The 14,464-nt window shown below is 39.6% G+C and overlaps 1 protein-coding gene across 4 annotated transcripts in view; it reads left to right on the top strand.

Moving 5' to 3' along the window:
* Nek7 (NIMA-related kinase 7) overlaps nt 1-14,464 on the top strand; it is a 129,849-nt gene that overhangs the window by 45,375 nt on the left and 70,010 nt on the right. For all 4 annotated transcript variants that reach the window (XM_013017448.1, XM_013017447.1, XM_013017446.1 and 1 more), the window contains exon 2: nt 12,154-12,238. In XM_013017448.1, coding sequence (XP_012872902.1) covers nt 12,182-12,238 — 57 coding nt within the window. In that variant the 5' untranslated portion in view covers nt 12,154-12,181. The remainder of the gene's footprint in view (nt 1-12,153; nt 12,239-14,464) is intronic.

Raw genomic sequence — 14,464 nt, forward strand, 5'->3', positions numbered from 1 at the left:
TGTTATTTTTGGGTTGGAAACTGATGACTGTAGCACCTGTGTCCTGCCATGAGCACAGCCTCTCCGGCAGGTGGTGGTTGGCCTCCAGGGTCTTCCTGTCACTGCAAGGACTGAGCCATGGCGTTCCTTCTAGAACTGTGCTGTTCAAAATCTCTAAAGAGACAAGAGAAAAAAAAAGATGCAGTGAATTTGTTGGGAAAAAGTTTTCCTGCCATTTCTCTTTTTAAGGCTAGAACTGGCATATTTGAAGTACAAATCCTTTTAGAATAAAATATTTAAGAGCAAGTTTTCATGAATTCTTGCGTGGCATTTATAACTATTCTTTTCCATTTTGTGATTGGAATGTGTTTATTAAAGTCAAAGGAGGTTCAATTGAGGGTCACATAGTCAAGCCTTTTTGAGGAAATGATCTATTGCATGCCTTTAGATTCATGTGCCATTCTCACATATATGGTGAAGATACACAATTAGAGTTCATGAGCCCTCCTAAGGGCTGAGTTTCTCAAGCCTGCTACTTGGAATCATCTTCCTGTAGTATCAAGTACACTAAAGGTTTATTTATTTTTGGAAAATATATTTTGTGCAATGAAGAAAATAAAGACCTCTCATCTTTTAAAAGAAAAGAGCTGGTTTGCTTACTTACATGGATTTGCTTCTACCTGCCACTTTTTTTTTTTTTTTTGGGTCCGGTCATGGGGCCTGAACTCTGGGCCTGGGCGCTGTCCCTCAGCTCTTCAGCTCAAGGCTAGCGCTCTACCACTTGAGCCACAGCTCCACTTCCGGCTTTTTTCTTTTTGCTTATGTGGTGCTGGGGAATCGAACCCAGGGCCTCAGGCATGCAAGGCAAGCACTCTACCACTGAGCCACCTTCCCAGCCCCCTACCTGCCACTTTCATAGCTAGGAGAGGTAAGAACTTGTCTCTGTGAGGACATTGCTGCCGTGACCAGAGATGTTACAGAGATTTCTTTTCTGACCCAGTGAGTCCCAGGATGCTGTAGGACGAACTCCAGATGATCAGATGGGCCTGTGAGCAGCAAGCCAAGTCATGTGTGTGGAATCCCTTCTCCTCAGGAAAGACCCAGGGCAGGAATCGAGGCAGAAACGATGGAGATGATAAAAGAGCACACTGGGCTTCCTAATAACAATTATGCAGGAAAGGAGCTGTGATCTTGACATGGGGCTGAGAGTTGGGCTGCAGCCGGACTTTCTGTGCTATCCTCTTGTCCTTCCTTGTGTTAATTTTTTAAGTTCATAGATAATTTTTAAGAAGGAGTTGTAGTCTTTGCATTTTGATGGTATAGTAGCGAACTCTAAACATAAAAACATGTCATAATACTGTTTTTGGCTCTAGTATAATTTGTCATTTTTCTTAAGCTGGCAAATGTTGAGGTGCTTGATTTCTTTTTTAAAAAGTCAGTAGCTTAAATCAATATATTTGTGATTTTATAACCCAGAGCTGGGTGCTGGTAGCTCAAGCCAATAAGCTTAGCTGCTCAGGAGGCTGAGATTTAAAAATTGAGGTTTGAGTTTGTGTTGTGCAGATAGATCTCAGAGACTTAGGTGAAGTTAACTAGCAAAAGGCCAGAAGTGGAGGCATGGCTCCAGTGGTAGAGTACTGACTTTGAGCGAAAAAGCCAAGCAAGAGTGTGAGGCTCTGAGTTCTTCAGCCCTAATACTGGCCAAGAAAATTAGACTTAAGATATTTATAGATAATATCTAAACATTGCAGTTTGGGGAAGAAACCAATTTTCATGTGGATTTAAAACTAATGGGTCACTGTAGATCTGTTTTGAAAAAGGAGAGGGGGATGTATAGAAGAGGATTCAGTGCCTGGAAAAGATGTATCTATTCCCTCCAGTGTTCTTTCTGTTTTAAAATGTAATAGCATAGGGGGGGAAGGGGGAGGCTGGGAAGGGATGTGAAGGGTAAACAAAGGAGGAGGCTGCAATGCTTGGTAAGAAATGTACGGATTATCCTGCCCATGTAATTGTAACCCCTCTGTACAGTATGTTCACAAATAAAATAAAATTAAATTAAAAAAATGTAATAGCATAGTAATAGATGTTAGCAGGAAGATTCCATCTACTGCATCATTGGTAGGTGTCCTTGATGGAGCACCGTGCTTTTTTTTCTCCCTGTTCTTAGTAGACTCATGCTGAGCACAAGTTACTTTGTCCATGTTCCAGTGCAGCCTTATCGGTGAGGCCAGACTCAAGTGCAGTTTGTTCCTCACTTTGAGCCACAGTGGTGCGTCTGGACAGGAAGAGTCGAGCTGAAGGAGACCCAGCCCACTCACTGCCTTGCACAGTATGTTGTGATTGTATTTTTAAGTGTTTGTTTTTCAGCTGATAAGAAGAGTTATATTCTGCTTCCCAGCTGTTCAGTAATTGGGGATGGGAGTGTGGATGAAGCAAACATATGCACTGAAAAGAAGGAAAGGAGGGCGGGAGGGAGGGAGGGAGGAAGGAAGGAAGGAAGGAAGGAAGGAAGGAAGGAAGGAAGGAAGGAAGGATAGATATTCGGATGTTTTAGTAAGGACACACATAATCTTATTTTGCAGTTTACCTGGATAGGATTTGGAGTTTGCTCAAACCAATGAAATCATCCTGCTTAATATTTTTCCACTCCCCCCCCCCCCCCAGTTTTAAGGTCTGGTAACATGATCTGTTGGCTTTTGTAGCTAAAAAAATAACTTTAGTTTCAGAATTAATTTTCATAACTAAAAAGACTTAAAACCACGGGTAAGAGACAGCTGTTTGTCTTAGGTAAATTCATTGAGATTTGAGTTGCGATTCTCTTTTATGTGCTATATGCCTTTGTATAAGACTCTCACAGTATTGATGTCTGTCAGGGAAGAAGGTAAATTTGAGCCAGCAGGTGTCAGCAAGAACCATAATAAAAACATTAGTCCTGATTATCCCAACCTTAATTTGGTTACTTTTGGTTTTTTTGTGGACACTTAGTCTGCATTTTAATTTAGAGTCCTTTCTCAGTGAGTTGCCCTAACGGGAAATGATCAAATGTTTCAGAGAACATGTCTGAAGTACAGCAACAGCTCTAAAGATTTAGTTCAAAGAAAGGATGCTTGCCAAGTGCTATGAACTTTTTCCTTACTTCAGTGCCTTGAAAAAAATTGGGCATAAATTATCCCGTATCAAAAAACTTAACATTTTAAATACACTCTCTCTCTCTCTCTCTCCCTCATAGAGTAAGTTGTGTCCTACTGTTTGAAAGTATTTATGGCTATTGATTGCTTAATATTTTATAGTCAGGCTTTATAAAAGTATTTATAAGTATTTTCAATGAAATACTGTATTTATTGCCACCATTCAGCTGCTAATTAACTTATTTCAAATTCATGCTAATTTCTGGTGAAGGTAGTGTATACTTATTCACAGAATCAGAATTTATCATTTGTAAAATTAAAAATTTATCTCTTTATTACTTGATGAATTGGCGGGAATGCGGATCCAGTAGACAGGATGGCATGCATAGGAAGTTGTGATGCCACAGGGCAGTCGCGTGTGCTTTATTTCCTGTCCTATTTCTTGTCATATCAGACAACGAGCTTCTGCTTTATAGGCATTTTTAACTTAATAAAGCTAGTACTACCCAGCAGTCTCATTCCTATACATTTATCCAAGTGAACCTGTATATGTAAGTGTTTGGAAAGGCTTAATTCCTAAATCCTTCAAAGTGGAAGCAATTCAGTTGCTTTTCAGTTGGAAGGTGAATAAATAAACTGGTACATCCATCCCTTCACTGGTTTACTACTCAGCAACTGACTGGTGGCAGTGACTCAGGAGACTTGGGATGTGGTGATAAAGCTTTGAAGCCAGACTAGTCAGAGAAGTCCATAAGACTCCACCTCCCATCGACTAGGGAGAGAGGTATGTGGCTCAAATGGTAGACAGTGCCAATTGTGTGTGAGAGCAAAATGCTGAGCAAGTGTCAGCCCTGAGTTCAAACCTTGGTACTGGCAAAAAGAAGGATAAAAGTGCACAAAGTATTTGGAGCAATGTAGACAAATCTTAAATGCATCATGCTATGTGAAGGAGCCGTGTGGGGTAGGCTTCAATTCTGCAACTTAGGGAAGACAAAACTCCAGCGACACAGGGCTCATTAACACTGGTAGGGATCAGGGGAGGGCCTGACCAGAAACCTAGTGGGATGATTGTGTGGGCTGGTGGAATTTGGAGTCTGGGGGTATTTCATGACTGTCAATAGAAATGAAGGATTCTGCCTCCACTCATCTCCCTTTATCGATTGATTTTCTGGTATTTCAGTTCTAGTAAGATTTTAAATTCGATAGCCACTCACTTATACTGTTCCATGTAGATAATACTTAATTAAAATTTCCCCATTCCCATGTTCTACTTTTTTTTTTTTTAAAAAAAAATACTCCTTCCTGTGTCCCTCTTGAGTGTTCTGTCTGAGATCATTTTGCTCTGCGTATTGTGCTAGTTTTTCTTCATGGGGTCTTGTTTGTTTGAGCGCTTGGTTAATGTTTATTCTCTGTTGAATATTATATGTAGGAAATTGTTTATAGAAGTGATCTTCACCAGAGAGTATTTCGTTGGTTTCTGCCGGATGTCTGGGGGCAGTAACCACCTGGAATCCCTCCAGTCTGCTTTTAGGATTTGAGTCAGTGCTGGGCTTTCAGGGTCTCACCTCACATCCTGGAGGATGGCCTTTGTTGAGCCCTGGACTATATTTTTTGTTTCTCTATTCCAAGAGGATAAATGACTTGTTGAATTATCTTCCAGCACCTACTCTCCCCCTTGACTATCAGCACAACACTCAGTGAAAAAACAGTGTAGTGCTCGACTCACTTCTGCCTTTCCCTCATCCCACATACCTTGCTTTTATAATGTTCTACAAGTTCATTCACTTAATGCTGCATTCAAATGAACACACACACACACGCACACACACGCGCACACACACATGCACACACACACAAAGAGGTTTGTTCTGAAAGACCATACTGTCATCATGAAAGCAAAGGTTGGCTATATCCTTTGTCTTACCTATACACGTATACAGAATAAAGATAATTTTATACATTTTGTATGCAAAGTGCTGTTTTTAACTTAATGTTCATATATTAGAATATATTTAATGTATTAAGCTATCTTTAATATGTTTGTATTGGAACTATTAGACAACTGTTTGCTACGTGCAGTGTTCTTTTTGTAATTGAGCCTCCTTTCCCATGCTTACTAATTTATGGCTTTATAGACATACGGGTTATGGATTCTTGCTTTATTTCGTGCACCATACCCTGGTACTCACAAATTGTTCAAAGCAAAGCTGGCTTTTACACGTTCCCATTGTTCTTTGAGTACAACTTGGTTTTCGGACTCAGGATGGTTCAGTCTCAGCTTGTACTTTCCTATCCTGCTCCGTGGAGCCACCCATTTCTCCAAAGAGCACCACTTCCTTTAAGTAGAGAATGCAGTACAAACCAAGTTTGATGGGAAACTCATGTTTTTAACTGTAGATATTGAGATGGAATGCTCCAGAAACATTCCATCATTCTTTTCAAAGATCTATTCATCCATTATAACAGAAGCATAAAAAGGAGCTGTTGAATCTAAGCATTTACTTTTCCTTGCACTGTGTGATACAAACATGTCACTTGCTTGATTATGGGAAATACTGAATGACGCAGTCAGTTAAGTGCAGACGGGAGGGTGAAGTCAGGAATATTCCTGTTGAATAGTGATTTAGGGCCAAGAAAAATATTTGATTCTGGACCCAAGTATTCAGACTCTGCCAAGTATCAGTCGCCTTAAAATTTCCATTATGTCTGCTCGTGTTTCATGTGTCACGTATGCATATATACAGCTATTAGACTTTGTTCTGGATGGGAAAAGTGTTGCTACTCTAGTGTGGTTGCTCCTCTTTCAATTTTGTTCTTTAAAAGTTACATGGTCCTGTTAAAAAAATACATGCCTTATTATATTCTTGAAGGATATTTAATGTTACATATCTTGAAAGAATACTGATGATTTTATGAGTAGCCTTGAAGATTAAAGGCAAAATTTATTTCAAGAAAAGGAAACTATTAAATTTGGACTAGTGTACTTCAACCCTTTGAAATTGTGAAGAAAAGAGTCTGCCTGAAGCTGTTTATGTGAAATCTATCTTCAAATTCATTTCCATGGTTTCATATTTAAGATTTCCTACTACATGAAGAACAGTGGAGTATGATGAACATACTTAAAAACATAAAGAGGTAGAATTTTTAATGAGTAGAATATATGGGTGTCCATTTTGGTTAAATTAGATTTTCTCTGAGTTTTACGTTAAAAGTTGAATTTGAAGTATGGGATTGACTTGACTAGCTTTTGTATCTTCATTCATTGCTATTTTTATTTTATTTTATTTTTGGTACCAGTCCCTGGGGCTTAAACTCAGGACTTGGTTAGGTACCAGCCCTAAGCTTTTGTGTTCAGGGATAGTGTGCTCTACCATTTGAACCACAGCTCCACTTCTGGCTTTTTGTTGGTTAATTGGAGATAAGGGTCTGATGGACTTTCCTTCACAGGCTGGCTTTGAACCATGATCTTCAGATCTCAGCCTCCTGAGTAGTTAGGCGTGAGCCACCACTGCCTGGCTGTTAAATAAATTTTGTCGAAGAATTAAGGGAATGGTTTTCTTTAGCTTAATATTCTTTATTATAATTTTGAAGCATTTAGTTAAAATTTTTTTTTCTGACAAAAGTTCTCAAGAACTGTTCACTAATGATTTTTATCCAGAATTTTTTTTTTTCTTTTTTTGTCCATTGTAGGGGCTGAACTCTGGGCCTGGGTGCTGTCCCTCAGCTCTTCAGCTCAAGGCTAGCACTCTACCACTTGAGCCACAGCACCACTTTCGGCTTTTTCTGCTTATGTGGCCTCATGCATGCAAGACAAGCGCTCTATCACTGAGCCACCTTCCCAGCCCTATCCAGAATGTTTTAAAGCTTGGTTTTAAAATTTACTGTATTAGTTTTTCATCTATATTTTATAATTTGTCAAGAATTAGATTGATGTTTTGAGATGTGTAATTGGTTTATTTTAGGTCAATTGCTGCAAAATACTAATTTTTTAAAGACGAAATTCACTGAGAATATGTATAAATGTAGAATAAAACTCATTTTCATTAAGGTTTTTACTAAAGTGAATGTGTTAATTGAAGCTCTTCCATTCAAATATTATTCAATTAATGAAGAGTGCTAATTTAAAGAATTTTATAAATGAATTAAATGTGGGGACTAAGGAATTTATTTTCATTTAGGAAAAAGCACTGTAATGTTTCAGTATTCAAATTATGCTGGTTATCTAATACAGTGTCAATGACAATTATATTTACTTAATGTGTTTTGTTGAATAATTTTATTTGAATTGTATCAATCCTTAAAAATCAGCTCACTGGTAGACCTGAGTTCTTAGAACTAAAAGGTCTTGTCATTGAGGTAGTTTTTGTGTCTGTTCCCAGTTCGGATTCCTTATTTTGTACTTTTTTGTTAATTAAGTTGTTGAACACAAAAATAGGAGATTGTTTTACTTTAATTTGTACTGAGAACATTTGTAGGGTTTGAAAGATGTGGGGACTATAATGTGCTTAATAGAACTGTTTCCAGTTTTAGCTCATAAGCAACAAATGGGTTGAAAATATATAGACAATATAGTGAGCTCCACTCACTAGGGATTCTACTTGGCAAATTTGGGCTGTTATAGGAGCTTTTATGAGTGTGTGTGTTCTAGTGATTTCCAGTTAAGTTTTCTTGTATCATTCCTCCATCCTGTATGTTGTTCTTGCCCAAAGCTGCCCTGTTTTTAAGTTGCTTTCCTTCTCCCTAGCTAAAACCTTGGAAGCAGATTTCTTTTTTCTGTCACCAACCATATCTAGCCAGTCACCAGTCCTGAGCATAATGATACTCCAATAAACAGCCCACAGTTTGTCCTTCATTCCCTATTTCTATTCACTTTTCATGCATACCCCAGGTGTTCATCAAGTGCTTATTCTAGCTAGGTAATTGTTGAGCAGTGGGGCAGGGGTCAGGATGACTTGCAGCAAATGAGACAAATGCACATTGTTGTAATTGCTGGGCAGAAATGGACAGCAATGCTATCAAAGATAAATAAGCTGAGGAGAGAGGCACTGTGGAGCAGTGGTTAGGGAAGGCCTGCATTTGATCTTCTGTTTAGGGACTCTGGGGGTACAGGACAGCAGGTGAAGAGGTCCCAGTGTCAGAAGGCCTTTCCGTAGGTTTCAGGAGCAGAAGGGCATATCAGTCCACACCAGGTCACTGGAGAGAGGGCTGTGCTGAGCTTATGTGGGAGAGGCAGACCCAGCCTCTCAGTGTTTGGAAAGGACTCAGATTTTATCCTAAGAACCAGTGTCATGATGTGATATATTTTAAAAAATACCAATGTGGAGAGTATGATAAGAGAGAGACCAAATAGTACTATTATAGTCCCAGGTGGAGACATAATACCTTGTTATAAAGTACTATTTGTAGCAATGGAGCAAGAGACAAATGGAGAGATAGACTTTAGAAAAAGAGCAAGTGGCACTTACCAGTGGTTGCACATGGGCAGCAAAGAGGTAAGGTAAAAATGAAGGATGCATTTTAGATTTAGAATACATTGATTTAGATCACAAGGGAACATTTAGACTGTACCATCTCTTCTCACAGTGTGGTGTGCAGGCTTCTTGGGAAGAGGTGAGAGTAGGGTTTTTTTAATAAAAACAGTTCCTCTCCCTCCCCCCTCCCCCCCCATTTAATTGGAGATGGAGTCTCAAAGACTTTTCTACCTGGGCTGGCCTCAAACAGAGATCCTCTGATTCTAGCTTCCTGAGTAGGTAGGATTATGGGCCAGTGAGTGGGCTTCCTTGAGACCTTTTTATGTGATCTTCATGATAAAAATGATTTTTATGTCAACATTAAGACAGTTTTAGCAAAGCTACTTGGCTTTGAATCAGTGCAATAGCACCAAACTGAATGAGGCTTTGTACTCTTTACCTGTTAGGTAGTGATAATGGGGGGCGGGGAAGGTGCAGTGTCACTTAATGCTGTCTCTGGGTGAGGCTCTATCTCATGGAACACTACTTGCCTAGCACACAGGAGTCCCTGCTTCCATCTCTAGCACGGACAAAACAAAACAAAACAAAAAAGCCCTGGCAAGGCCAATGTGAGAGAAGCATTCTTTTTTTTTCTTTTTTCTTTTTTGGTCTGTTGTGGGGCCTGAACTCTAGGCCTGGGCGCTGTCCCTCAGCTCTTCAGCTCAAGGTGAGTGCTCTACCACTTGAGACATAGCACCACTTCTGGTTTTTTCTGCTTATGTGGTGCTGAGGAATTGAACCCAGGGCCTCATGCATGCAAGGCAAGCATTGTACCACTGAGCCACCTTCCCAGCCTTGAGAGAAACATTCTTACTAAATCTCAGTTGTCAAATACATGCCTTCTAATGATGTGTGAATTGAGAGGCACTTTTAAAGCACTACTATAGTAAATCAAAGTTCTCACAAGGAACAGCATTTATGCAGTTTGGAGAGAAAGTGGAATAGCTGCTGTTTTCCTAGTATATTTTTACTTGAAAGAGCAACAGATAAATTGTGTTTTTTCAGAGAAGTTTTTGCACATATTTTCTTTTTCTTTTTTAAATATTGTAAATATTGTAAAGGTGATAAATAAGGTAATAAGCACATTTCTTTTTAAACACTGTTACCCCCTCCCTTATCCCCTCCTGCTTCAAGTTGTATAGTTCATTTCCAACATAGTGTCTAGTGAGTATCAGTGTTGCATTAGATCATCCTTTGTCCTGCTGTTTCTATGATTCCCTTTCCCTTCTGTGGATCGGGTAAACTTATATACAAGACAAAGGGTACAGAGAACTGAAATGGAAAACAAAAAAGAAATAACTGCATATAGCACATAATAAGAACCTCTTGTCTTCAATTCTTGGAGTTCATGTTAATATACTTCATTATATATGGTCCTATTTGTACATATTTTCTTGAAATCAGTTTTAAAGAAAAAAAAAGTTATTTGTACCAGTGTTAAAGTTTTAACTTTTAAGGTGAAAATTAGAGTTCTTAGGAACCTTGTATTCATCTTTGTGACCATGATGAAATTAATGGTGATAGTTATTAAAGGATATGATTTTTAAAATACAGAATAAGGACATGATAATCTTAATAAGATCTGAGTTAATTCAGTGAACTAAAAATTTTCTAGATGATCAGTGTATAATGCTACAGAACCATGGATGAGTAAAGCCCTGCTAGGGGGTGAGACAGATGATTAGATTGTTCCAGGGAGGTTCATTGGTACAGCGTGAGAGTCTACCCTGCTGCTAACCTTGAGCTCTGTCCGGACCAGGAGGAAATGCCAGGCTGGCATTTAGGTACAGGCTTTGTAGCTCAGATGAAGATGTCACATAATGTATTTGGGTAGTATTCAAAGCCATGGAACTGATAGGTTGATCTGAGGAGAAAGTGTAGATTTACTCCCCTGCGCCCCCCTCCTCCCCCCAAAAAATTAAGTCTCAGGACACACATGTGTAAGCTAGATAGAAGAAACTTAGAAAGCATGGCTGTGCTGTAGGAGAAAAGCCCTGAGGATATGAAGTCACGGAAGGCCTCAGGAAGGGTCTGGTCAGTTATGAGGAAGAGTAGGCCCTTGCTGCTGCCTCGCCTTTACTGTCTCTTCCCTAGATGTTCTCAGCAACCTGTTGACTGGCTTTGTGCAATGCTTGAATTTCCTCTACTATGCCTTCTTGTTAAATTCTCTTTCAAAAGCAGTTACACATTCTCTCTAGGCTGCTTAAAACCCATCATTAGTTCCCTGATATCAATCAACTGGGTAATTGCACACACACACATGTGTGCCCCTGTATGTGCTGGTGTACTTTGCCACACTGCGCTGCTGGTGTCATCTTTGCCCTGTATCAGATGACTGTGTGTGTACACACACTTGCAATATATGGCTGGAGATCAGTTGGGTTGTCATAGGGAAAAATAAATACTGGTTTTGTGTTCTACAAAAACTGAATTCCAAGTGGATTGTACATCTAAATATGACAGGTTAAACAATAAAGCTGATACAATAAAATATCATGAGAGCTTACAGTAGGGAAACAATTTATAGTGTCCAAAGTGTTTATCATAGATTGATTACTTTGATGACTTTAAACTCCAAGAGGTTTCTGTTATTTTGCCCTTTTCCCCCTGTATTACTATTTTTGTTTTCTGTACTTGTCTTATATATGTTTGTCTGTTTTGGAGAAGGAAAGGGGGCAGCGGGAGAACAGCTATGGTAGGAGAAAGGGTGAACAGATGCACACTGTGTTGAAAGTGAACCATACAACTTGTGAGGGGCGGAGAGGAGAAAAAAGTGGGAGAAAACGAGGGAAGAGATGACACTGTTAAAAAAGAAATTACCTCATTACTTGCCTTACATGACTGTAACCCCCCTATATTACCTTTACAATAACAATAAAATAAAAATTAGAAAATTAGAATTTCTGTTCATTAATTCATCAAAGATACCATTTGTAAGGTCTTAAAAAGACAAGTCACAGGATAAGTGAAGGGGCTGGGAATACCAGTTACCTATGTCCTGAACATTTCTTGTTGGCTTTAAAGGGTATGAGGAAAAGATGTCTTTATCAGTTTTTTTTTTTAAAGGGACCTTAAATTTTGGCTCAGATTTTCGTGAGGTTCCTGACATATTGTTACTTTTCAGCATATGTTTGTCAAATTAATGAATGAATGTCTTACAGTTGCACAGAGAAGACCAAATAGTCTCATAACTTTAAACTTAGAACTTATAGTAAGCATTACATTAGAATAAATGAGTAGAAGTACTAAAAGGACTAATATTTTTAGGATATGAAGGAGGCTTAGGTAGTTAGCTTGATTATGGAGATTCGAGCCTGGTGTTTTCATGAGGCACAGGATGAAGGGGAACCGGCGGATCTGTATGACAGCACGTGCTGCTGCTTTGGATAAGGGGACATGGTGGAGGCAGTGCATGCCTGTGGGAGCTAACTAGAGCTTGGCTTTAACAAATCATGTTTTGGGCATATGACTGACTTGACTCAGTAATCATTGTGGGTTTTTTTTTTTAAGTTTTGATTTTTTTTTTTTTTTTGCAGAGATCCAAAGTTACTGTTGCTGCAGACCATGGATGAGAAATCACAAGGAATGCAAGGGCCACCTGTTCCCCAGTTCCAACCACAGGTAATTTATTCTAATTGTGTGGGCACCTGAGATGTATGAATAAGGAAGCAGTACATACGCAGTTCCTTTAGGAAGCACACAGGACTCGTGAAATTTTCCGAGTTTAGTCAGAGTTGTTGATTTTTAAATACTATGTAATACTTAGGCCTCATGAAAGAGTATGCCAACAAAGCGGCAGCTTTAGCATTTCATTCCATCTGGATGGTCTGTAGGCTTCAGAGATGAGGAGTAGGCTCAGGGAGAAGGGAAAGAAAGTGAGGCTGTGTCTGGGCATTCGCTACCTGCCTCTGCCTCGGTAGCTGATCTTGCCTGGCTTACAGCTACCTACCATTATTCTCTCTCTCTGACTGCTAGTGTCCCTTCTCCTTCATGCGTTCCTTGTTTCGTGTAAGATGAAGACTATTGGAGTTTATCATTTAGCATGCTGCATTTGTTATGGAGGCTTGTCATAAATGGTAGCATCAATGGCATGTTTAAAATAATAAGCAACCCTTTATATATTTTTTTTCTCAATATTGGGTGTTGAACATAGAGCTTTGCATTTGCTAGGCAACCATTCCACTACTTGAGTTCTGCCTTGGCTGGCCACAGATTTATGATCTCCTTCCTCTTTCTGCTTCATCTCTTCTGGTTTTACAGATGTGCTGACCACCGCGCTCAACTACTCTTGTCTTTCAATGTGGTGTTGGATGCCTTTTATAGTAGGTATCAAATCTCTACCCCAGGTCAACTGGTCTATTGTCTAGTTTTTCTTGGACAGTACTTTTCAAAGTGTCTGAGGAACTGAAGGAATTTCTTTTGAATGAGATCTGTAGTCACATAGGTTTTGAGAACCTTAGGAAAAACAGTGACTTCAGACAGGATCACTTTAGAATCTTATACCAGTGTGGTATGGTATACTACTCATAAGTATATTATACCATTAACTATATATGGTAGCATGCTTTTCAGACTCCCCCTCCCCCCCTCCTCTGCAATGGTGTTTTTAACTCAGGGCCTTGTGCTTGCCAGACACTCTACCACTTGAGAGAACCTCTTCTAGCATTTCCCTCCCCCCACCCCCAGCCCCTTTTATGTGAGTGGGTCCTGGGGCTTGAACTCAAGGTCTTGGTGCTGTCCCTGAGCTTTTTGCTCAAAGCTATAGCATTCAGCCACACTTGAACCACAGCTCCATTTCTGGCCTATTGTTGGTTAGTTGGAGAGCCCCACAGACTTTTGTCCATTGACTGGCTTTGAACCAATCACTTCAGATTTCAGCCTCCTGATTGGTTGGATTACAGGGGAACCACTGATGCCCAGCTTCTTGCAGTCCTTTTTGCTTTAGTTGTTTTTTAGCTACAGTTTGTTTGTTTTTTTTTTGGTCTTTGCCTAAGCTGGCTTAGGTCTCAGATCTATAACCTGTGTCTCTCACAGTTGGGATTGCCACCATGCTAGCTGATTTGTTGAATGAGGCCTCACAAACCTTTTCTCTACGGACTGTTCTGTCCTAGGTAGCTGCAGTTATAGGTAGGAGCTATCTACGCACCTGGATTCCTTTTCTGTTCTCTCTCTCTCTCTCTCTCTCTCTCATAAAATGCATCTATTGACTTCTAGGAGCAAAGGTCAGAAAACACTACCTACAAAAACCATCTTTTTTGTAACGCTACTCATCTTGCACCCTCTAATTTTTGAAATTCTGCCCATCCTTCAAAGGTTGTCTAAATAAAATGCCGTCTACCGTGAGGCTTTGTCTGTTCTTTCCTCCTTTGGAGCTGGCTGCTTACTCTCTGAACCTCTTCTGCTATCTGTGTCATGTTCTGATGGATATTTTTCCTCTAGTCTTGTTAAGTCAGAGTCTTCCCATTGCCCCGGGGCCCTGTGGACATGAGTCTTTCACCTGTGGCAGAGATTCAGTGAGAATATATAATGGAGACCACTCAGGAACCTCTCAGCATTAATTAACATGCTTCTGTTAGCCATTAATAGTGATTTTTTAAAAAAATTGATTTTCTTTATTATTTGTAGCTGAATTCTTTGTACTGAGAATAGAGACCTTTTGTTTAAAATAAGGTGGATATTTTAATTTCAGAAAGATTGTTCACTCATTCAGCAATGATGAGGATCAAATCTAGGACCTTGTGATTGGTGGGCAGGTGCTCTACCACTGAATTGTATCCCTAGTTAATTTTTCTTTTTGTGCTGGACCTGGTGCTTCAACTCTGTGCCTGGGTCCTGTCCCTGAGCTCC

The sequence above is a fragment of the Dipodomys ordii genome, unplaced genomic scaffold (genome assembly GCF_000151885.1).
Source record: "Dipodomys ordii isolate 6190 unplaced genomic scaffold, Dord_2.0 Scaffold35, whole genome shotgun sequence".
Taxonomy (NCBI): domain Eukaryota; kingdom Metazoa; phylum Chordata; class Mammalia; order Rodentia; family Heteromyidae; genus Dipodomys; species Dipodomys ordii.